Source organism: Lemur catta, chromosome 9, assembly GCF_020740605.2.
Source record: "Lemur catta isolate mLemCat1 chromosome 9, mLemCat1.pri, whole genome shotgun sequence".
Taxonomy (NCBI): Eukaryota; Metazoa; Chordata; class Mammalia; order Primates; family Lemuridae; genus Lemur; species Lemur catta.
In genome coordinates, this window is record NC_059136.1 from 24657539 (window position 1) to 24682399 (window position 24861).

At 55.4% G+C, this 24861-nt stretch overlaps 1 protein-coding gene across 1 annotated transcript in view; it reads left to right on the forward strand.

Annotated features, from left to right (window-relative positions):
• Positions 1-9954, forward strand: part of TSNARE1 (t-SNARE domain containing 1) — a 107140-nt gene extending 97186 nt beyond the window's left edge. The window contains 2 exon segments of the mRNA XM_045560951.1: positions 1198-1662; positions 9339-9954. Of these exon segments, the coding sequence (XP_045416907.1) occupies positions 1198-1662; positions 9339-9949 (1076 nt within the window). The 3' untranslated portion in view covers positions 9950-9954.
• The last annotated feature ends 14907 nt before the right edge of the window (positions 9955-24861 follow it).

Sequence of the window (24861 nt, forward strand, 5' to 3'; positions counted from 1 at the left end):
AACTGTCCAGGCCAGGCTCTCAACAGAGACCGGGTCAGTTCTGACCCACATGCTCCGGCCTCCTCTGCTTGTTCAGAGTCCAGGGAGAGCCAGGGATGCTGGTGTCCTCTGCCCAGTGTGGTCACGTGGGGACCCTGAGCTGCACTCGTCTGCACCCGTGCTGGGGCTTGGGGGTGTGCAGGTGGTTTCTGAGGGGCTCACTCACCTCACTCCCCTCCCTCACAAGGGCCCTGGCCCAGGCGTGCCAGGTGTCTGAGCCAGGTGTCTGAGCCGGCGGGGCAGGAGCTCCTGGTGCTCTGGCTAGGCCTCTTGTCGCATCAGCTGGGAAGAGCAAGGCCTAGAGCGGTCGGTTCCCAGTGTCCAGAGGAGCTTGGTTAAAGCAGTCAGCTGCCTGCCAGGACCCTCCGTTCTGGCAGAGCTGTGGTCTCATCTGGGGCCTGTAGCGAGAACCTCCTCCCCTCTTCTCCCACTGACAGCTGTGTCCCGAGGTCCTTGGGCAGCCAGCGTCCTCATCCTGGGTGCTGTGATGCTCCCCAGGAGATGTGACTGGGGCACAAGCTGGGAGGCCGGGCCAGAGGCTGCCACGTCCGCTGTCCCATGCTGCACCCTGGGGCCACATCAGGCCACCTCACCCCTCAGCCCCACAGAGTCTGGGCTTCCACCTGCTCCCTGGGCCTGGACATCACTCCCTAGGCTGCTCTGTCGCCCCCTCAGCACTTCCGCTCCCAGGACTGGCCTGTCTCCTCACCCTCCCGCCCGCTCACCAGCTGTCGGCCTCCCAGGATGGCTGCAGCCGTCTCCACCTCTGGCTGCTGCGGGCGGGGATGTGCCAAACGTGTGGAACAGCTTGTCCACCCCAGATGCCGCCCCGTCCCAGTAACAGACCGATCAGATGGCTCTGTCCATGCCGGCAGTTCAGGGAAGGAGTGGTTTTGGGGACAGGGGCAAACCAAGGTGACCTGCCACACAGCTCAGGGGGAGGGGAGACTGCACCTGGTGGAGGGGCAGGCAGGAGGCTCAGAGTGGCTGTGACACCAGGCCCTGACACTGTGGGTACAGGCCGTCTGTGCCAGGCACTGATGCGGGGCCACCCGTTGCACACTGACACAGGGGCCTGCAGTGACCCGGGGCAGCCAGCCTGCTGGCACCTCCTTCCCACAGCCTCTGCCCACTGCTCAGCCTCTGGTGCCTTTCCAGGGTCCGGCAGCAGCAAGGCCGCATGCCGGCGGAGCTCCAGCCCCGAGCCAGCCGTGGCGGCCCTGCTGCCGTGTGCTGGGCCCGGCTCCACACCCCTGCGGCCAGGCCCCCACTCCCGCACCAAGACACGCAAGCCCAACTTCAGCCCCCAGGAGACGGAGGTGCTGGTGCAGAGGGTGACACGCCACTACCCGCTGCTGTTCGGGGCGCTGCGGGGCACGCCCGCCCGGAAGCACCGCGTGTGGAGCAGGATCCTGCAGGCCGTGAACACGCTGGGCTACTGCCGCCGAGACCTGGGTGACCTCAAGCATAAGTGGCGAGACCTTCGTGGCGCTGTGCGAAAGAAGCTGGCTGAGGGCGGCCCAGCCCCCAGCCTCACGCTCACGCCCGTGGAGCGCATGGTGGCAGAGACCTTCTCCGCCCAGCCTCCCCAGGGCGAGGCTCAGGTCATGGAGCCCTTGCCAAGTAAGTGGTCTCCCCACAACCCTCCCCCCAGGCTGGTAGGGCCAGCTGGTAGGCCGCGCGCACAGCCCCGAGAGGGACCCTCCCAGGGAGACCCAAGGCCCATGGAGATGGCCTTTCACCCTCCTGGCCCCTCTTTTCTTCTGGATGGGAAACCAAGGCTTGGGGCTGGGAGGAGAACCGGCAGCCAGGTTCACCCTGGCCCGAGCCCAGGCCCCGTCAGGTTGCCAGGCTTGCAGCTGAGGGGCTTCACCGTAGGTGCCTCCTCGAGCCGCTGCCTCTGTGGCCACCCCAGGTACCTGGGTGGGACGCTGGGCCCTATTTTCACTTCACTGTAGAGACATGAGGACCGCGGTGGGGAAGTAGCATGGTGGTCGCTGGGACCCACATGTGAGTGAGGTGCAGAGACAAAGGGTGTGGCAGCTCACGGGCTGCCCCCCAGGGGCAGTCTCTAGGGGGAGTATGGCGGGAGGCCCTCTCTGGCCTGGGCCACAGGCTGGCCTCATCCACGCCTAGCCCTCCCTCGTCATGGCAGAGCACAGCTGTCATTAGGCCACCAGGGTTTTAGAACCAGCAGGTCCCAGCAGAGAAGACCCCACTGCCCCATGCAGGCAGCAGGGCCTGGCTGGCCGTGGGGTTTGAAGATGAGAGGGCGTCTGGGAGGAAAGGGGCTTCCCTCTCCTCTCCTTCCTTTTCTGGAGCCCTGGGGTGCAGCCACCATGCGGAGACAAGGCCACCCAGCAGGCGAGAGGAGCCTCAGCCAGGACCCAGCTCCAGCTGGCTGGCCCTTGCCACGGGCCCTAGGGAGCAGGAGGTGACCTGCCCATTAGTTGATCAATGTTGTAGAATTTTGGCAGAGCCAGGGAGGACCCTGGGCCCAGCTCGGCCCTTCTGCCTGCCTTGCTCCTGGATGTGTGGGGGCGGGTGCCCACACCCTCCTGCGGGCCCTTCATCTGGAGCTCACTTCTGGGGCCCCACACCTAGTGCTCTCTGGCGGCTCTCAGCCTCCCAGACACGCTGTCCTCCCATCTGAGCCCAAACCACCTTTGCCAGAAGTTTCTGCACTTGGTGGGACCCCTTCTACAGCCCACAGCTGCCTCTGGCTCCCAGGGCAATGCTGGCTCTGACCCTGCACTGCCTGCTGCCGTCTCTCCTCTCCTCCTCACGCTGCGGTCAGGAGCTCCTCCTCCTCCTCCTCCTCCTCCTCCTCCTCCTCCTCCTCCTTGAAGCTGAGCCCCACTGGACTTTACCCTTCCTGGGGAGCTGCCGGAAGGACTTTGAGAACGAAGTCCCGGGAACGGGACCACCTTCCTCCTGAGAGCCACGGTGTGAACAGCAGGATCCAGCCTCATGGGGACAATCGTCGAACACCGCTGAGGGGCAGCCACAATAGGACTTGAAGCCCTATGGCATCCTGCCCTGCAGTGGTGCTTGCGACCAGGACACCTGCACAGAGCGAGCTTGGGCTGGGTGGGAGCCGTGTGGGGGAGCCGTGTGGATCTAGGAGCCCCCACCGCCGAGCCCGTGGCCTGGGCAATGGCCTTTCCATGGGGTGAGGCTTGAGGGGGACCTGCGGGTCCTGCCTGTCACGTCTGGGGGGGCCACACGCTCTCTCCTACAGGGCGGGTCCCACAGCTCATGGTTCTGTGGGCAGCAGCGGATCCGGTTTCGGGTGCTTTAGGGCAAGGGTGGACACGCCGTGTGGGGCTAAGTGGGGCTGGCAGTGGGTGGTGCTGGTGTGGCCTGTGTGCTCAGGCCTTTTCTGCAAGACCCCAGCCTGGAGGGCCAGCAGGAACTCAGATGTGCTCACCCCTGTGGTTCTCTGCCCTGGGCTAAGGCCCAGCCCCACCTTCTCAGGCTCCTGGTAGACCATGGCCCTGGGCTCACCTCCATCAGGGAGCCCAACTGCCTGGTCCCTTGGTGCCCATCAGCTCATCATGGGAGTGGCCTGGCTCACTCCTGACAGTAGCTGAAGTTTGTTGAATGACTAAGTGAGAGAGTGATTTGGATGGGGGCAGACTTCCCCTATAGGAGCTGAGGCCAGGAGCAGGGAGGTGCCTGATGATGGGGTAGGGGACATCACCGCTGGAGGCCCTGGTGCCCCAGAGCTGGCTGAGCTCCCCGCTTTGGGTCAGTGCTGGCCTGTGGCTTGGGTAGAGCCAGGCCTGCAGGAGCATATCACAGCGGGGGGGGGGGGGTTGGGGACAGCGACTTGACAGAGTACATGGGGGTCTCCCACGGGGGTCCTTGTGCCCTGAGACCGCTAAGTGGGCACACTTTCCCTTGAGGCATATCTCCTGCCCTTTGTGTGTCTCGGGAGGGGACGGTGCCAAGGGGATTCTCTCTGGCCCCTGAGGCCTGGCCCAGCGTTTGGGCGTCCCATTGACTCCTGGAGCCAGGAGCCCTCTGAGGCGGCTCCCACCAAGCAGCCCCCTGTGTCAGGGGTTGGAGGGTGCTCAGGGGCTTGTGGCTCTGCAGGGTTGACCCCACAGAGGGCCTCTCCCGCCCATCTCTGAGCACTGCTGTGCGACAGGACACTACATGCTACCTGGCAGCCCCCGGGGCTAAGGGAGAGGCTGCTGGCGCAGAGCCAGGTGTCTGGTTGTACGATGCCCCCAGGGTAGGATTGCATCTGACTTTGGGGAGTGCCATGCTGGCTAGAAACACTCCTAGGACCGCACGTGGCCTGTGGCTTGTGCATGAAGCCCCCAGGGCACCAGGAGCTGTAGTCTCTGTTCTGAGGGACCTTGACTGCAGGAGTTGTATGTACCCCCAGGCGGTGTGGTTACGGTTGGAGTCAGGGCTCAGAGTGTCCCTAGGGTCAGGACTCCGTGTAGAGCAGGATCAGGCTTTATCCAAGTCCAAGGGCAGCAGGGTCCAGACCTTAGCTTAGGCTGTGTGTGGTCACAGGGTAGAGAAGGGACCCAGCTGGGGAGTGTGGCCTTTCCAGGCCCTCCTGTGTCAGCCCAGACTGCTGTGCCTAGACCACGGTGGCATGCCTTCAGCACTGCGTCCCCCCTCTCTGTGACAGGAGCAGGGCCAGGTTGCTGCCACTGGGGTCTGCAGGTGCAAGGTGGCTTCTGTGCACATGAGCAGGGCAGTGCCTGTGGCAGGGCCAGGCCCGGGTGGGCACCTCCTCCCTGGCAAGGCTGGTCTTGGAGGGAAAATCCTGTCTCCTGCCAATCCTTCCTTCTCCTCCAGTCCTCCACTGGCTCAGGGGAGTGGCACTCGATGTGATGCACGCAGAGCGCTGTGTTCCCTGGGGGCTGGCTGCAGCCCGCCACAGGCTCCAGAGAAGGGGTGCTGGGCTCCGGAACAGCTGGGGCCATGGCCCACTGCCCCCTCTCCTGCCATTGGATTCCCTCTGGAGGGGCCAGGAGCTCCCAGATGGGGTGGCAGGGTGTGTCTGCAAGTGCGGGTGTTCCCCCGAGGTCCTAAGCTGGTGAACCATGGATTAAAGGGTCCCTGTGAGGCCTGGCTGGGGGACTTCTCGGAGGCAGGGCCTGTGGCTCTGCTGGGGCTCACAGAGACGGGGCCACCTTTCCCTGATCAGAGTGGGGGGTCCCTACAGGGAGGGTGGGATCAGCCCTCTCTTCCTGAGGACCCTGGTCCTTCAGAGCAAATCCTGCAGAGCCGGAGAGGACGCTGTGCCCAGCAGCAGTGCCTGTGGTTGTGGCGGCCTTCTCTGTCCCAGGCCTCGACCCCCTGAATGAAGCTCAGGTCAGCTCAGGGTCTTGCCCAGGTGTGCACTACAGATGCACGATTTGAATTTGAGTGTTTCTGCCTCCCAGGTTCTTACCCAAAAGGCTGATTTGGGAGGCATGCCTCATGTCTGCCTCTGACCCCGCCAGCCAGTGGGAGTAGCAGGGTCTCTGGGGACCGGGCTGCAGGCAGGTGCTCCTTGGTGTTTGGGTGCTGCACGGGCTCCCCTTGGAGAGAAGAGGACGCCAGGTGTGGAGACTCGCCAGGCCCCTCCCCCAGATTCAGGCCCAGCTCCTGCTGCACCAGATGCCCAGGTCTCGGCTGCCCACTGCCTGTGTGCCCCCTCGGCCAGCCACGCACTCCTCGCAGAGCTGGGCAGGTTCGGTTTGTGTTGCTGCCTTTCTGCCGCTGGCATGGTTGTGTGGAATCTTTCGGTTTCCTGGGGCTGCTCTCAGGTGCCCAGGACCTGCCCCTGGGCCTTGTCTGGTGGTCACATGTGCCTTGCTGGTATGACTTCTTTGCCCAACGTCACTGGTCCCCTGACAGCGCCGCACCGTGGTCTGGATTGGCTGGTCAGTGTCCACATGCCGAGGGCCAGTGTGTGTGGACACCCGGAGCTCTGTGTTCACAGGCCTGGTCTCTGGCAGTCCTCATGGCAACTCTGCCAGGTGTGCTAAGACACGAGCTCTACCCCTTTGGGAGGGTCACGCCAGAGGGGCCGCCCGAGGGCACAGCCGTGGTGACAGTAGACTGACTCTGCCTCTGGCCTCCCCACTGCAGCTTCCACTCTTCCTGAGTGTGCTCGTCCCGCCCCACCCAGTGGGGTGCTGAGAAGTCCCCTTCCCCCAGGAGGACCTCCAGGCCTCTGCTGATGTCACTGGTGGGCCACAGCCCACGCCGGCTCCCTCAGGTGACACCTGGCAACCCAACACCTGTCCCTGCAGCCTCTGCTCCTCTGGAGGGTGGGCCTCCTTGCCCGGGCCTCCCAGGAAGCCCATGTGGGAGGGACCTCAGGGCCCCCAGATGAGCAGAAGCAAAGCCCATGCCATCCGCTCTCCACTGCCCTACTAGGCTGGGGCCTCCTGGGGCCGGAGGTGCCCTCAGGGCAAGGATGGCTGGGTCCCTACTCTGAAATTGCCTTCTGTGTCTTGATTTGCAGACAGTATTGAAGTTGTCATTGAGGCTGCGTCCTCGCATGCGGAGGCGGCCAGCGAGCGCCTGGCCAGAGCCAGCCGGCACCAAGTAAGTCAGTGTGAGGGCGAGAGCGCCCTGCTGGCCTGTCCTCCGTCCCTCCGTCTGCGCATCTGGGGGCCCAGGCCCTGCTCCGTGCTCAGGAGGGGCACGCCCACAGGGTATCCTCTGAACCAGGTGCTGTCTCAAGCCTTGGGGCACAGGAAGGGCCGGGGAGGGGGCTGCAGTGGTGGTCTGCGCGGCCTGGGTGATCAGCACCACCTCCTCTCTTGTCGGACCCCCGCTGCCTCGCTCTGGAGTCCCACGCCAGGCCTCTGAAGCGGGTCGCCAGGGCCTTCCCCAGCTGGCCCAGCGAGGCTGGCGGGCAGTGGGTATGGTGCACCCCGGGGCCTGGCCCTGGCGGGTCCCCCGTAGGTGGATCCCTCAGGAGATGGCAGTGCCCTGCAGCCACATGGGCTGAGCTGCACCTGCGGGGAGCTCTGTGGCCCTCCCTCCCTTCAGAGGGGCAGCTCGGCCTGCCGGTCTCTTCCACCTTCCTCGAGAGCACAGCCGGAGAAAGGGCGCCTCAGGCCTTCCTGCACCACCTGCCCCGACTGGGTGCGGCGTGCGGCTCAGCATCGATCCGGGCGCAGGCTAGGGGCTCGGAGCGGGTGAGAGCAGACACCCTCATAAAGGGAGTGAGGCCTTAATGAAATAGCTGTAAGTGGGCCTTGCAGCAGCCTCGAGGCCTGCCCACTGGGCCTTTGTGCTGACCCTCGGCCCTCCGAGGGGCCTGGCTGGGCCCAGGCTGGCTCAGGACCCTGGTCCAGCCAGGGGAGGGCCCGGCAGGCACTGTTCCCCACTGTCTCAGGTACTGCCTGTGCCCCCTTGCTCTGCCCTGATGTGCAGAGGTGACCACACAGAGCCTGTCCCTCAAAGAACATGTGTCCTGGGGCCAGGCAGGGTGGACATCCAGCCCAGGCAGGCAAGGGGGGCAGGGGTCACCGTGGGAACTCAGAGAGGCCCCAGGCCAGCTGGCCTTGGAGGGCTTCCTGGAAGAGCACAGGCTCATGCAGGGCAAGCAGGAGCTGTCCTGGTAGGGACAGTGCAGCGTGTGCCCAGTGGAGCAGCCCAGCTCTGGATGCCGTGGGGAGCGTGAATGGCGAGTGGGGGCTGTGATGAGGGAGAGGTGGCCACCGTGTTCCCACCGCCCTGGGGGCTTTGGGAAAGCAAAGTTGTGCTTGGATAGGCTCCTTGGTTGCCTCAGAGGGCACAAGAGAGAAGGGGGGCTGTGGTCTGAGCCACACGGCGGGGGCCTGGGCAGGTGGAGATTGGGGTGGGAGAAAGCAGTGCCATCAGGCGGCCCCCACCCTGGCGTGGCAAGAGGGCATGATGAAGGGGCTGGGGGCATGAGAACAGAGGCTGGGCCTGCTGCCCACTGTCCCTTTTCTCTGCCAATGTCCACGGGACTCAGTTCAGGGTGACCAAGAATCAGCTCCTCAGTCAGGGAGAGGAGACCCAGGAGAGGCTGTGCTAAGGTCATCTGCAGGGCGGGCAGGGGCAGGGCTGGGTGTCCTGGCGCCAGCTCAGGGCCTTCCTACTCCAGCCCCTGTCCTGCCACCTCCCTGCCACTGAGGGCAGCCAGACCCCAGGGGCATCCCAGGAGCAGAGGGTGGAGGCTGCAGCTGGCAAGCGAGGTGCCGTGGCTGGAAGCTCCGGGGCCCACCCCACGGCAGGCTCGTCCTCAGAGGAAAGCAGCAAGCCGGCGAGACCACCTCTCCCCTGAGCACCCGGGGACCGCTGGTCAGAAGGAGCAGCAGATGCCTGGGACAGCAGGAGGAAGACATGCCTGTGAGGAGGAGGAGGAGGAGGAGGAGGAGGAGGAGAGGGCGGCGGCAGCGGCAGAGGCGACTGGGCCAGTCCCCCCGTGGCATGGATGTGCCCAGCCCATTCCGAGTGAGCATGTGGCCTCATTCTGGGGAAAAGGCTGCTGTCACCCCATTTCTGTGACAAACCAGGAGCTGCCCAGGCTGTAGGTGGGAGGGACTTAGGCGGGAGAAGGCCGCCACCACACGACGTCCTGTGCCTACACAGCAGGCTGGGGAGGGACATTTGCTGACCTGCTCTCCACACCTGGAGAACTGGAAGGGTCAGAGATCCCAAACTTACAGATCTTAAAGCTTTGTATTTTCAGACGAGGAACTTGAGGCCCACAGGAGAGAAGGGTTTTTCTTAGAGCCATGCAGCTATGGAGCCCAAGCAAGCTGGTTTGGGAGCCAGGCCTGCAGGATCCCATGCACAGGGCTCGTTCCACTGCTCTAGGGATGTTCGGCCCTCTCGTCCTCCTGGGGACATCGACTTGGGTAGACGGGTGGATGCACAGTCAGACGGATGGGAGAGGATGGATGGACGGAAGGGTGCACACGCGGATGGAGGGAAGGGGGTGGCTAGACGAGTGATGCGCAGACGCTGGGCGGAGGGTGAGTAGTGAGGGGGGAATGTATCCACATGGGTGGGCAGGACAGCAGATATGTCAGTGACAGCTGGCGGGTGGGAGGAGGCTCAGTGACTCGATGGCGGCCTGGCATGTGCAGGAATGAATCCATGTGCTTCTCCGAGTCTTAGATTCCTCTTCTCTCATTAGTTTCTGGATGCTGCCCCACCACAGGGGCTGCTGTGAGACCTAGGCTGCCCTCAGCGTTCAGAGGCCTCCAACAGGCACCCTCCCCACCCCACCCCACCCCACCCCTCCACTGTGCCCGTTCCTGGCCAGCTGAGGCTGACGTTTCCCTGTCTCCCTCTGTTAGCCGACGAGGAGGATGAGGCCCCCAGTTGCCTGTGGCTGCCCCTGCGGACCGTGGATGGGCCCAGCCCACCTGAAGCCGACCCACTGGACTTCCGAGGAGTCTTCCACGCGCCCACCTCCTCACCCTCCCCACCGGCTTCTCCAGCCACGGCCCCACCCGCAGCTGCATTCATGGGGGCCTTCCGGCCCTCCCCGCCCTCCTCGGTGCCAGTGTCTGCACCTCCCCTGCCATCTGGGAAGACCCCGGCAGTGGCCTCTGAAGCGTCTGCATTCGAGCAGCGGCTGCTGGACTCCCACCGGCGGCAGGGTGCCCTGCTCTCCTCCTGGGCCCAGCAGCAGAGCACACTGATGGCCCAGCAGAACCTGCTGCTGCAGCGGCTGGCAGAGCAGAGCCAGCGGCTGGCTGATGGCGTCGAGGCCCTCAACCGGACCCTTGAGAGGCTGGTGGAGACACACCTCACCCAGGGAGCCTCGCCCTCCATCCCAGACGGTGGCCCTCCTGGCGGAGTGGCCCATGGGCCCACCGGAGGCTCTCAGGACAGCCCACAGGGCGCCCACCCAGGGCTCGAGGTCTTCTCAGGGCTGATCCTGAAGGTGGAGGAGGAGATGTAAGGCTGGTCCATAGGGTGGTGGCGGACAGGAGGGCAGGGGCAGGCCCCCAGTCCTTCCCCTGCGGAGATGGCCAGGCCAGGGAGAGGTGGCAGTAACTAGGTCTCCAGGGAGCCAGGACAACTCGGATCCAGAAGGCCGGAGGGTTAAGAAGATATGGACATCTGCCTCTGCGGCCCTCCCGGCCCTGGCTTTGTCTGTGGGGTGTGCAGACTTGTAGGGACGGCCTCAGAGAGCCAGCCTGCCAGAGCCCAGGCGGAGGAGGTCTACTCAGGGATGAAGCCATTGGAGAAAGCGGCAGGAGAAGGGAGGAGCCCGGCCTCTGCACCACCATCCCCAGGCTCCCACCAGCCGGGGCGCGAGGCTGTGGACTTCTCAGCACAGCAGCCTGCAGGCAGGCAGAGGTCACCGGGAGGTGGGGTGGTGTACCTGGGCATTGGGGCCCTGGAGATGGTGGCTTGGCCAGGCGCCAAGAAGGTCCAAGAGTGTGACTTTGAGTGACTCCTGAAGTGTCTCTCCTTTCATGATGTATGGACTCGGAGGAGCTGGGCTCCTGCAGTTCTCCTTGATTCTGACCCAAGGGAGCCAGTCCCATGGGCCTGCAGTCATTTCTCTCCAGTTTTATAGCTATATTATTATAAATTTATAAATATATACACATGCATATATTACTTGGTACTGTATGGGAGTGGGATGCCATTTTGTACCTTGGATTTTTTTGTTTGCAAAAAGTATTTTTCTTACATGAGCATAAAATAACCAAAAAGGCAGTAATGCTGCAGTGACGATGACAAGTAAATGAGCTGGAACCTGCTTCTTTACTCTGGTGGGCTGTGCCTTTGCTTTCAGCCTCCTGCAGGGAGTTCTGTGACTTCCCTCTTTTCAGAGCCTTCAGCCATTACCTCCTCTGACTCTGTGAGATCCCTCGGTGGGAGCAACACCATCTCCTGTCCCCGTTTGGTGGGCACAGTCTGCAGCCACACAGGTTGGGCGGCCATCAGGTGCCAGCAGGAGAGGGAGGTGGGAGCAGCCCAGCCACTGGGGGCCGTGGCTTGTCCTCAGCCTCCCTCCTTCTCCCCTGCCTGCCCTCGCCTAACCTGTGGATAAAGCTTTTCCTAGAGGCAAGATGCCGATGCCTGGCCCGAGCAGGGGAAGACCCAGCACAGCGAGAGCCAAGACTGCAGTGTGCCTAGGACACACGAGAGGGGCCTTTTCCTTGTTGGGTTTTACTGAAGATCAGCGGTGTACCAGTAATTGTTATCTGAAAGACCCAAACTCAGCAGCCACACATGCAGCCATCTTCTGCAGCGTGGGCTGGCCGCCTTCCAGGCCCTTCTCCCTCTGTGGGTGCGAATGACGCCATTAGTTCTGCATGGGAGGCCTCTACTTAGATGGTTCCCTCCCCAGGAAAGCCAGTCTTCTACCCTCAAAAGCTGGGTTCATCTCAGTGCCACCACTTCCAAGAAGCCTTTGTAAATCTTGATTCTTGGCTCTTGTCCACTAAAAATACTCATCGTGGTTGGCATTTGCCTTCCTTATGGCAATGAACATTTTCTTTCTTGTGTTGCAGTCTTACCAAGGATGCAATCCCTACTCTAGTCCCAGAATGAGCCCCGATCCTGGGCATGCACTGAGTCCTGATCCTCTTCCCATGCTGTGTCCTGACTGCAGTTGCCTACTGAGCTCTGACCCAGTCACACACTGCACCCTGATCCTCTTCCCATGCTGTGTCCTGACTGCAGTTGTGTACTGAGCTCTGACCCTCACCCCTGATCCTGGTTCCACATCTTGTTCTCACTGTAGTTACACATTCTGGTCACAGACTTAGCCCTGATCCTAGTGGTACATGGAGCCCTGACCCCAAGCGCTGACCCCAGTCAGCCCCATGGTGTCTGTCAGGACTATCGTTTGTCCTGGGCCCTTACTAAGTGCTGAGGATACAGAAGCAACCAAGGCAGACAAGCGGCCTCTCCTCCCAGAGCTCCTAGTGCACTGCAGAAAATGTATACCACATAAGTCAGTCAATGCATATTTGACAAAAGTTACTCTGTGTCACCTAAAACTAGGTTTGATTTGATAGAAAACTCGGAATAGTGTGTTTTAGAGAAGACATTGTGGCTCTTACATAAAGGAAATCTGGACATCGATAATCCGGAGCTTGCAAAGTGGATCCACAGTCCTCAGAGGTAGAATGTCTTTCAGCCGCCTTCTCTGTCATGGTTCTCATGGTCCAAGGTGGATGCAGGACTTCCACCATCACACTCATGTTCCAGGTAGCAGGATGGAGAGAGGCACTGAGGAAGGGCACACCATTTCCTTGAAAGACATCTCTGCTGGCATCTCAGCCAATTGGCTGCGAGTCAGTCAAATGCTCACATTTACTTGCAATAGAAGCTGGGAAATATCTTTGTAGTTTTAGCCCCAAAAGGATAGTTTGTTACTAAAAGGGAAGTGGAGTGGATGCTGGGGTAGGGGTCCTGCAACCTGCCGAACTGGGGAGTTGGCAGAGCTGGGACCTGCATGGTCTAGAGAGTTGGGGAGGCCTCCTTGACAATGAGACATTATAGCAGAGGCATTAAAGGTGACTTGGCAGGAACCAGTGAGGCCAGCAGAGCAGTCAGGGAAGGGGAAGGAGGAGCCGAAAGTATTCCAGGCAGAGAGAATGTCAAGGACCAAGATGGGGAAAACCGACTCCTCTTCTGCCTGTGGCTGAGGAGCAGGGACTCGGAGTTTGAGGGCAGAGTCGGCGAGTGCTGGTCTGTCTGCCTCCAGAGTGTATGCATACCCTCTGCCCTTTAGGTCATTGCCTTGTGATGGTCAGATGCTGAGGGTCCAGGCAGGAGCATGACCAGGACCGTGGGTGGCTGTCAGTGGGCCTCCATCATCCTGGGAGGCACATGGAGTGGCAGGCAGCACACAGAGAGGGCAGAGGCATGTATGGATGGTGCATGTATGAATGAACTGGGGTTCTCCCTCCTCAGACCTGGGACTGGAAGCTCTTTCTCTTGAATAGGAGGTAGGAGGTGGCCTGAGATCCATTAGGAAGGGGACTGTGGTCCTGATTTCAACAAGAGCCAATCAGGAACAGAGCTTTGAAGAAGGGAAGTTCTTGGTGAGCCTGTGAGATGGGGGCGGCTAAGAAGACCTGAAGTCGTTTAACTGCCCCAGTGGGATTCCAGGTGGGTTCAGACCAGTACTGCTCACCTACCATCAGAGCCTTCACTTCTTGCACTCTGTCCCCCAGGCAGCCCAAATTTTGAACACAAGTGATCAGGAGGATGGTGGAGAGCGGAAGTCACTAAGGGTGGCAGAATCAGTGTTAATGTCCTGGTGTGAGGTACCTGCAGGCCCCCCGATGGGGAGGCTGAGGTGAACATCTGTCACACTGGTAATTAGGTCTGTCCTAGCACAGGGGGCTTGTTGAAGCTCTGGCAGTGGCAGAACCCTTCTAAGGACCATGTGGCCTGAGAAGGAAAGGGGGACCTGGGACAAGGCCCTGAGGAGCTCCCATCTAGGAGCACAGGACAGATCAGCAAAGGAGAGAGAAGGAACTGTCTGAGGGGGAGGGGAAGTGACATGTCAGCTGCAGTGACGGAAGCTGGGGAAGGTTCAGGGAGCCGGCAGCATCATGCACCTCAGAAATGCCCAGTGGGGCAAAGACAAGAGAGGGCCCTGACCTGGGGCATACAGAAGGCATCAGTGACCACGCAGGAGACGCTTCTATGGCATTCCATGGTGGCGCTTGATTGCAGGGCCTTCTATGGTGTGTTTCAGAAAAGACAGGCTAGGGGAGTAGCTGGGATGATTTCCATAAGAGCTGGAGAGCTCAGGTCACCTCACCAAGTCCCCCATTTTACAGATAGTAGGACGAAGAGCCCAGGGTGGTGGAGTGGCAGGAGTCACGTCCAGGGTCATGGAGATTGCTAGAGGCAGGCATGAAACCAGGTTTTCGGATTCTAAGTTTATGCCCTTTCCCTATGTCGTGCTGCCTTACCAGGTGAGTGAGGGTGTCTGTCATGTTGCCTTGTCCCTCTGACTCAAAATGAGCAAAACCAGTTCTCTTGCCCTTGAGGGTCTCTGGAAACAAGGAAAGCTGGGCAGATCTGCTCCTGGTGGATGGTAGACACAATTTGAAGGGCTCTGCTACTATAAAACAGTTTAGTATGGAAATACATGATTTTAAACATTTTGATGGGTTTGAAGAAATAGGCAAGGTAGCCAAGGTCTTGCCCCTCACTTCGTCCCCCTTTCCCAAACATGCTAGAGTGGGAAGCCAGTGAAAAGCAGGTTTGTCCTAACATGGAAGGCAGCGTCAGGTCTGCCAGTGGATCTTGGACCCCAGCAGGAGGTCCTTTCTGGGGAAAAGATCTGGTCAGGCCTCTGGGAAAAGCACAGAACAAGAATAATCATGTCAGAAATCACGGTCTGTAATGGAGCATGCCATTGAGCAAAAATCAGGAGAAAGAACCAACGATAGCAAAGGACTTCAGCTATTGGAATTAATCACATAATATAATTTCTATGAAATATTCTTATAAATAAGATGAAATCACAGGATTATCAAGTGATCAGGTAGATCTGAGAAAGGTCAAATATGGCTTACAGAAATGAAGAATTTGATGGATAGATTAAGCGACATATTAGACATAGGTAAAGTGAAAAATAGCAAACTGGAAGATTTCTAAGGAAATTTTGCACAATATTGCACAGAGAGGTAAGAAAATAGAAGTAGACAGAAATTGAGAGATTTAGGGAATAGAACCAGAAATTCAACACATGTCTACGTGGAGTCCCAGAAGAAGAGAATCAACTGGATGAAGGAAAGGCAGTGCATGAAAAGGTCATTTCTGATGCCATCTGTGATCCCATGGATACAGGAAGCACGTGTGTGCCATGTAGCGTGAATTGAAAAGAAATACATTCCTAGACACATCATGGGGAGACTGCGGAACACCACAGAGAAAGGGAAGGCCTTATACACAGCTAGAAAGAAAGGAAAAGAATGATAGTTTTGCAGATGGCTCACTTTACATCAACAATAGAAACCAGAAAACAGGAATACCTACAGAGCATTGAGAGAAAGAAAGTCACTGTCAACTTAGAATTCTACAACCAGCAAGACTATCTTTCGAGAACAAAAGAAAAATACAGATATACCATACCAATGAAAACTACAAGGGTTTACCACTAATAGACTTTCACTAAAGGGATTTCTAAAAGATGGACTTCAAGGTGGAGGAATATAACCTCAGAAGGAAGATCTGTAATGCAAGAATAATGAACCTAGAAATGTATAAATATGTAAGTAAAATCAAGGGCCCATTAATATAAGAAAAAGTCTACAATGACTAGAATGTCTAATGTGTGGGATTAAATTTTTAGAAAGGATAGAACAACAACTGGACAATGGTAATCTGTTGGGAAGAATTGTTAAGGATTCTGAGTTTCTTGTATTATTTGCAGAGAAGTTAAACATTGACTAATTTTAGCCTCTATTAATAACTGTACATGGTAAAAAACTCAAGGGTTTCTCCATCAAAATTGAAAACTTCTCTGTAAAAGATCCTGTTAAGAAGATGAAAAGAGAAGCCAGTGATGAGTAGAAAATATTCACAAATCACATATCTGACAAAGGACTTGTATCCAGAATATATAATATAAAGAGCTCTCTAAATTCAACAGTCAGAAAACAATTCAATTAGAAAATGGGCAGAAAGACTTGATCACACACTTTGCCAAAGAAGATATACCGGTAGCAAACAAGCACATCAAAGACTCTTAACATCAGTGGCCATTAACGACAATGCAAATTAAAACTGTAATGAGATACCACAGCACACCTACTAAAATGACTAAAATAAGAGACACAAGATGTGGAGAAGGGGAGCACCCATACATGGCTGATGGGAAGGTAAAGTGTTACAGCCACTCTGGAAAACAGTTTGATAGTTTCTTAAGTTGAACATAACACTTACTTTACGACCCTGATAGTTGTATTCCTGGGCATTTGTCCTAGAGAAATAAAACTCATGTTTACATAAAAACTTGCACACAAATGTTCATAGCATCTTTATTTGTAAGGGCCCTAAATTGGAAACAGCCCAGATGTCCTTCAGGAGGTGAATGGTTAAACTGCGGTGCATCCATACAATGGCACACTGCTCAGAATAAAAAGGAAACAACTTAAAAATGCCAATAACTTGGATGATTCTTAAGGGAATTGTGCTTAGTGAGAAAGCAAGTCTCAAAAGGTCATCCTGTGTGATTCCATTTATAACATTCTCAGAGTGACAAAATGACAGAGACGGAGAAGGGGCCAGTGGTGTTTGTCAGGGGTTAGAGGAGTGGGTGGGCTGGGCTGCAGCTGTAAAGGAGGAGTTCCCACAGTGATGGAACAGTTTTGTATTTTGATCATGGTGGTGGTTACACACATCTACATAAGTGATAAAATGTCACAGAACTATGACAAATGAGTAGACAATGAATACAATAAAACTTAAGGTGAAGGTAATCTCTTAAAGAATAGTATTAAGGTATATAACATCCAAACCAGTGAAAATGGAGTAAGAATATAATTAAACCAACAAAAACTTTATTGAATAAAAAAGGAAAGAACCAAAGGTAAAAAAAAAATTAAAGGCAACAAAAACAAAAGGAGAAACAAATAATATAGAAGAAAAATATAGACAAATACAAAACACAAAGCAAGCTTTTGGAACTGTCCAGTAAACAAAATAAAAACAGATAGATTAAAAGAGCTCATTAAAAGTCAAGAATTGTCAGATTAGAGGGGAAAAATAATGCATTTACTGTTTACAAGAAATACACTAAAACATAAGGACATGTACATTGGAAGTAAAGGTACAAAGATGTGCACGTCAAACACTATGCAAAGAAAGCTTGGGTGGCAATGTTAATTTTAGACACAGTGGACTTACATGTTAAGGATAAAGAGAGTCACTCCATAACAGGTTCAGCTCATCGGGAGGATGAAAAATCCTAAAGTTGCATGCACTTAATAACGTAAATAAAGCAAAAATGAATGGAAATACAGGTAGAAATTGATAAATCCATCATGATAGTAGAAGGTTCAACATATCTTTTTCAATGATTGTTGGGGAACCCAGGCAAGAAGTTGGTTAAGACCCAGCAGATTTTAACAACAGTGCGTAACTGAGTGGACGCCGACTGAGCCCTGTACCGAATACATAGGGAACACATTTTCTCACGTACATGGGACATGTACACATGTTCACCACAGACTAGGTCATAAAGCAAGTGTCAAAAATTTCGAAGGATTAGTAATACATAGAACACTGCAATTATTAGAAAATGCAGTTAGAAAAATGCAATCATAGCAGCAGCAAAGAATAAAAGTCATCGAATATTTGGAAATTTGAAAATAGTTCTGAATAACTCAGAGGTCAAAGATGAAATCATTAACGGATAGGTATAGTAATGGCTATGTACAAAGACATAACTGGATAATAATGAAAATATTGCCTATTAAAATTTGTAGGATACTTGAAATTAATAGTCTTCAGTGCTTATACTACAGAAGACAGAAGTTGAAAATTAAAATACTAAGACAGTAAAAAGACATTTTTTAAAAAAGAAACACAGAATAAACCCAAAGATAAACCTTAGAAGGAGGAAGATTGTAAAGACAAGAGCAGAATTTTAAAGTTATAATAGGCTCTGCAGAGCCAAAATCTAGTTCCTTAGAAAGAGCATTAAAACAGACAAGCCACCAGTAAGACTGATCCAGGAGAAAAGGAGCAGAAATTCCAAAATAGAGAATTCTAGGAATAATCTTATGCCAACAAATTTGGAAATTGAGGAAAAAAATGGACAGATTCCTAGAAAAGTACAATTTGCCAACATTGACTCAAGAGTAAATAGATAGCCTCAGTCGTTCTACAACCATTGCAAAAACTCAATCAGCAGGAAAAACTCTTGTCACAATGGAAACACTAAACCCAGACGGTTTTTTAAGTGTATTCCACCCAACTTTCAAGGAAGAGATCCAATCTTATGCGATTTTTCTAGAAAACAGAAAAGGGGGAAATTCCTAATGCATAGGATGAGGTCAAACCCAGAGACAACGTGGAAACGAGGAAATTATAGGCCAGTCTACCTCATGAATGTAAGTGTTGTGACCCTAAATAAAACATTGGCAACCTGCATCTGGAAGTGTTTAAAAAGACAGGGCCTCCTGCCCAAGCTGGATTGATTCTAGAAATGGATTTACACCAAGGCGATTTAACATTGGTTACTCATCCACTTATTCATTTAATCAATACAAAGTCTATAAATATAATTCAATGTTAACAAAATAAATAAAAAGTATATGATGATCATTTCAATAAGTCCTGAGGAAATATTTGATACTGTTGGATAGCCATTAATATTTAAAAAAACTTGGCAAAATAAGAAGACAAGAATTTCCTTAACTGATAAAGATTACTACCAAAATCCCAACAGTAAATATGAATTAAGAACACTCCTTTAAAAAGGGAGTAAGTTGAGAGTACTAGCTAGCTCAGTAAGAAATAAGATGAAATAATGTATAGAGATTGGAAAAGAAAAAATATACACTGTCTTTATTCATAAAAAGAACTCTTGGACAAATTAGTAGAACTTATAAGAGAGTTTGGTAAGGTGACTTGGTCTAAAATCAAAATGTTAGACTCAAATGCATTTCTGTACATAGTCAGTAGGTAAGCTGTATTTTAAAATATGCCATTTATAATAGCAACAAAAATATAATACATAATATAACAAAGTATGAGGAAAACATGGAGAAAATTATGAAACTTTATTAAAAGACATTTAAAAAGACTGACACAGATACATAAACACACACACACACACACACACACACACACACACACACACACACATATACTATGTTCATGAATGGGAAGAGTCAGTATTATAAAGATGTCAGTTCTCCCAGAATCTGTGTATAGGTCCCAGGAAATTCCAATCCAGATTCTCATAGCATTTTTCAAGGAGTTTGGCAAACTGATTATAAAATTTATTTTTTAGAGAATGAAGGCCCCAAAACAACCCCGGCACTCTGAAACAAGAAGAATTAAGGTGGAGAACGTGCTCCTAATATGGAGACATGGTGAGTCTGAATGGGACTTGAACGGCCAACCGGAGGCCTGAGCCCTTGTCTTGCAGGCAGTGGAGGGCCCCGAGGCGGTGAGCGGCTCGGCCACTGGACCGGCTTTGTGTCCTTGTGAGATGGACTGACAGGCAAGAGCTGGTGGGGCCTGGGGCAGGCTGGCCCTGGCCCCCTTTGGGGGAAGGACCAGCTGTCTGGGAGATGCCAGCCCTGTGCAGATTTGTTTAACCCAGTTAAAATGTCATGTACTTTTGTTGGGTGCCTGCCAGGGCCAGCCGCAGCTGTAGCCAGCAGGAGTCTCCCAGTCACCAGCCCCGCTGCCCACGTTGGACTTGCTCGAATCTGGCCCTTGTGACCCGTGCTCTGCAGGGAGCTGTGGAGGACAGACAGGCTCTCAGATGGCGTCTGAGGAAGCTCTGTGCTGGGCAAGGGCAGAGTGGGACCCGCTCTGTGCCCTGTGCCCTGCCTCTGCGGAGCTCCTGGTTTAGCAGGAAGGCTGGGAAAACACCATCTTTGAAGGGGAATGACCATGACCCCCTCCGCACCCCAACCTCGGGGCTGTCGCCAGGACAAGGGAAGATGACCGGCACCGCTGCCCGTTCACTCTGGCAGGTACAACCTAGGCTCTTCAGCTGATCAATGCAGGTCACGGTGCCCTGTGTGCTGGGAACTGCTACCATCTTCAAATAACTCTGGACAGCAGGCGTGCCCCATCCTGACAGTGGTTAGTGCGAGCAGCGTCAGCCTTCCTTTCCCTCCCTGCCACTCTCCACTCCCCGCAGGGCTGTCTGCGTCCTGTCCTGCTGGGTCCCTTCAGAAGATCTGCTCTGACCTCCCCTTCCTGCTTCGCTCCGGGGGGCAGGGCCCTCTGACACAGAAGGCTGCCCTTGTGCTTCTGCCCAGGCACAGTGGGGCCAGGGTCCGGCTTTGCAGGGACTCAGCTGGCTGGCTGGGTGAGACGGGGCTGCAGAAGGAAGAAGGTGTCCGACAGGGCTAGGGCTTAGGGACAGCTGGTGGCTGAGGAGCTTGGGCCTCTGAGCTACTCCACATCCAGCAAAGGGCAGGATGAGCCAAGAACCCAACTGCCTCCCAGCCGTGGACCCTGGCCCGTGTGTGCCCAAGGGAAGACAGGGGGCACCTGGGCCAGTGAGGGCTAAGTGCCCTTGAGGGTGGGTCACCGGCCCCATCTCTAGCTGCCCCAGCTTGCTCCTCTGTCCCTTAGTTTTCCTGCCCACTTTTCTCTCCCTCCCTCCTCCTCCTCTCCTCCCTTCTCTCACTCTCTCTCTACACTGTGGAGCTTTTGTTGCTCTCCGGCTATGAGCTAGTTGTCCTGAGATCATGACTTGACTTTTTCCATTTTCTTCTTTGGAAAATTAGAAGTTTGGACCAGGTTAAAATGTCACATATTCTTGTTGGGTGCCTGCCACGTGCCAGGCTATGGGTCCAGAGCTGGGGAGACCCGAGCAGGGAGTTATCCATCAGCTGTGGGGAATCAAGGGAGGCTTCCTGGAGGAAGAGGCACTTGAGCTGAACTGTGAGGGTGGGAGGGAGGCATGGGGAGGGGGCCTGTGCATGGAAGCCAGGCCCAAGCAGAGCGGGTGGGGAGTACAGATGGTGAGTGGGCCGGGCCAGGGTGTGCCAAGCTTGGAGCCACTCTCTTCATGTTCCTGAAGGCCAAGTTTTCTACCTCAGCAACCTTCAGGGGTTGCTGTGACTCATCCACTAGGTGCCCCCAGGGGAAGGCGTGGGACTAAGTCTCCTTCCAGAATCCCTTAATTGCATTCTTAGCAACCCGCTATTTTAATCCTCAGAGCCAGGAGTGGCTGCATCCCAGGCAGGGTGGCCTGCGGGACGAGGACTCAGGCAGGACGCGGGGGAAGGGGCCACAGCCACGGGAGAACCCGAGTGTGGGGGAGGCGAGCGTGTGTGGCCGGAGGAGGCTGCCTTTTAATTTGGAGGCCGAGCAGGTTAAATAAACGGCAATTGGATTTTGCCGAGGCCTGAGCTGTGCGCGTTGTCTCTGGGTACAGAGAACACTGGAGAATCTCATTTTCGTGATCAGATTATTATAGATTCTCTCCCCGAGTCTGCTGAGAAATGTAAATGTGAATTGTGTTCCCAGGCGCTGCAAAGGACAGCTTGTGGGAACGTGGGCAGGGAGGGCGACCCAGGCTGAACTTGGCCCTCTTAGGCCCAGGGCCCCAGAAGCTGTGCCCTTTCTGGGCCACGGAGGCCTCGGCCGTGCCCACTGACCCTTCCCTGGGAGAATGCGAGCAGGAAAATGACCCTAGGCCGAGACTTAAGTCAGTCTGCGCCGGCTTGGGTAAGCAGCAGCTGGCCGCTGCACAGTGCGGCTCGGCCTCTCCTGTGCCCCCAGGCCCCAGCTTCAGACAGTGTTTCCGCCAGGGCCCTGCACCCCGAGCTCTGTCATCTCCCTCACCTCAAAGTGTCCTCGGTGACTCAGACAGGCCTGGGTTCAAGGTGAGCTCTGTCATGGCCCCAGCTTCAGTGTGGCTCTGGGCAGATGGCCGCCTTGCTTGAGCTCGGCTGTAGGGCACCCAGGTGATGGCTGGGAACAGGGCATGGGCTTGCACCACGCCCTGCCGTGCCCTCCTGGTCCTGGCGCCCCGTTCTGCATCTGAGGCTCTTCTGGGCTCTGAGCTGGGTGCTCCGGGGTCTCGGAGGTGAGTGGCAGAAAGCCGTGAATTCTGCAGCTCACTGGGCCCCATGGCTGTGGGAAGGGAAGTGTGGATGGGTGTTGGGATTATCCATCCTTCCCGGGCAGAGCTCCCACTGCCCTTTCTTGACCCACGGAGAGACTTCTCAGAGAGAGGCGGGTCGGCCCCTCAGAGCTGGGCATGGAGCCCTGTCTGCTGACCGCTCACCCGTGTCCTTCCTGCTGTGCCTGGGAGGGCCAGGTGGGGCGTGGCAGCCAGGCCACGAGAGGGGCTGGCTTGGGTAGCTGGCCGTGACATTCCTGTTTGATAGGCCAGGGCCAGGGCTGTCCTTGAGGCACAGTAGACACTGCCACAGAGAGTGGCTAAATACGTGCTAGCGCTGTGGGCCAGGTCAGCATGGAGGCAAGTCCCTTGTCCTGGATTGGTGCGGAAAGGCCTCCTGAAGGAGGGGACTAGGAAGTGACTTGGAGAGACCAGTAGGATCAGACCATCTCCCTGAAAGATGGCAGCGCTGCCAGTCACAAGGGTGGGCAGCCGAGGCCTGGAGGGGATGTCAGTGCCGCAGGCGGCAACGAAGCCTGTGGTGTCCTCACGGCAGCCCACTTCACAGGCGAGAAAGCTGAGGCCAGAAGCAACAAGAGACTTGTCCGAGATACAAGAAGCACTCACTGAGCACCCACTCACTGCCTGGGGAGACAGGCCTGGCGTGCACTCGTGTGTGTGTCCCTGTGTGCATGTATGCATTCACAGGTGTGCATGTGTGCATCTGTTCATACACGTGTGTATCCATATGTGTATTTGTGTGTGCCTGTGCATGTGGGCATGTTGCATGTGTGTGTGTTTATGTGTGCATGCATGTGCGTGAACATGGGCGTTGTGTGTGCATGTACATTTGAGCCCTTGCGCTTACCTGTGGTGCAGTGCTTGGGAGCACAAGGTGGAGGGGTTGTGTTCCAGCCAGGCTGGATCTTCGGGAAGCAGCTGAGGGGCTGGGAGGGGTGGACGGCTGTGCAGTGGGTAGAGGAAGAGCAGCAACCCCAGGGCTGGGTCTCGGGCCCTGAGCTGTCCTGGGGAGCTGCTCAGGCCAGCCCTCTGCAGGGTCAGGATCTTCAGAGGGGCCCAAGACCCTGCTCCCTAGGGCCCTGGAGTCCTCACCGAGGGAGGCCAGCCGGCCTCCAGGCACCCTCCCAAACTGCTCCATGCTGGCCTGCCAGCTTGACCCCTTCCCTGCACCAGCAGAGAGCTGTCCAGTTCTCCTGAGCAAGGGCGCAAAGAGAAAGTGGATGGAAGCAGTGGGGCTGGGGGCCTTCAGGAAGAATGTGGCTCAGAGGAGGGAGGAAACTCCCTGAGGCCCCCAGATTAGGCAGGGCAGCTTCCAGGTGGTTCCAGGAGCAGGTGCTGGCATCTGGGCCAGCCCATGTGGTCTGGCTCTCCGAAGCCAGCTGTCCAGGATGCCTTAGGCTTGTTGCGAGCTCCTGCCCTTCTGAGGAGGCCTCCGCATCAGACCTACAGGGACCTCCTCCTGTCCACCCTGTCCCTCTGTCTTTGCACGCTCAGCTGGGCTGGCCTAGGAACTCCAGTTAGGTAGGCTGCACTCAGAGAGAGGAGGTCCCAGTCCAAGGTCACGCCTAAAGTGGGGGCTGAGCCAGGAGTGGAGACTTGCCTCCTTAAGAGAGAGGACACTGCCCTGTGTCAGGGTGTCTGTGTCTAGGGTGATTGGGGGATGGGTACGTGTGCGTAGGAAGGTCCCTTTCAAGGCAGCAATAAAGCAGCTTTGAAGTGGTGGGGAATGGTGGCTCCTTTTCAGCAGCAGTATGCAAATTGCACGCAGATGAGTCTGTTTCCCCTCCAAGACCTGTGGCCCAGAGCAACCGTGTTCTCCAGGACCACAGAGGTAGCCCCAGCACCTTGTCACCATCCACAAGGAAGAGTCCCCTCAGAAATTGTGCCTAGTAGTAGTGACTGCTGCTGTTTATTTAAAAACTGAGCACTGTCCCTGGAGTCAGACAGAAACAGGTTCTAATCCCAGCTCTTCCAGTGACTAGTTGTTTGCCCACAATGCCTCTTCCTCTCATTTTTCTCTTCTATAAAATATCCCAGTAATGCTCCAGGGCTGCATGTGAAGCACTTAGCAGTGACTTCTCCTGCTGGTGGTGGTGACTGTGGTGGTCGCAGTGGTGATAGTGTTGACCTGTTGATGGTTAAGATGGTGGTTATGGTGTTAGTGGTGATGATGGTGGTAACAATGGTGATGGTGATGTTGGTGATGGTGGTGGTGTTGGTGATGGTGGTGGTGGTGATGGTGGTGGTGGTGGTGGTGATGGTGGTGATGGTGATGGTGGTGATGGTGGTGGTGATGTTGGTGATGGTGGTGATGATGTTGGTGGTGGTGATGGTGATGTTGGTGATGGTGATGGTGGTGATGGTGGTGGTGATGGTGGTGGTGATGGTGGTGATGATGTTGGTGGTGGTGATGGTGATGTTGGTGTTGGTGATGGTGGTGATGGTGGTGGTGTTGGTGATATTGGTGATGGTAGTGATGGTGATGATGGTGATGGTGTTGGTGATGTTGGTGATGGTGGTGGTGATGGTGATCATTGATGTTGGTGATATTGGTGATGAAGATGGTGATGGCAGTGACAGTGATCATGATGGCAGTGATGGTGATGACGGTGGGATAGTGGTGGTGATGGTGGTGGTGATGGTGGTGATGATGGTGATGATGATGGCAGTGATGGTGACATGGTACTGTTAGTGAGTCCTCTATACTAGTCACTGTACAAAGCACTAGGAGAATGGAGAAAAAGAAGATATTTCTGTCTTTGAAATACTTACGTCTTATTGAAAGGTTCCCAGGGGTGAGGACAGTGTCCCAACCTGTCTCATTACCCTCCAAGCACTAGAGGCCTTTGTCCCTAAGAGCAAGAGCTCCCTTATTTCTACTCACTGTACTAAGTGATGCGTTAGGGCTCTGCTTCCTCCATCTGGCCTCAAGCTCCTCAAGAGTGGCACGAGCCTGTCTCTTTGCGTCATCCTGGCAGCCAGCACAGGGCTGGGCTCAGATAGAGTGTCCTGGACCTGCTGGAGGGGCCTGGCCTGGGGCA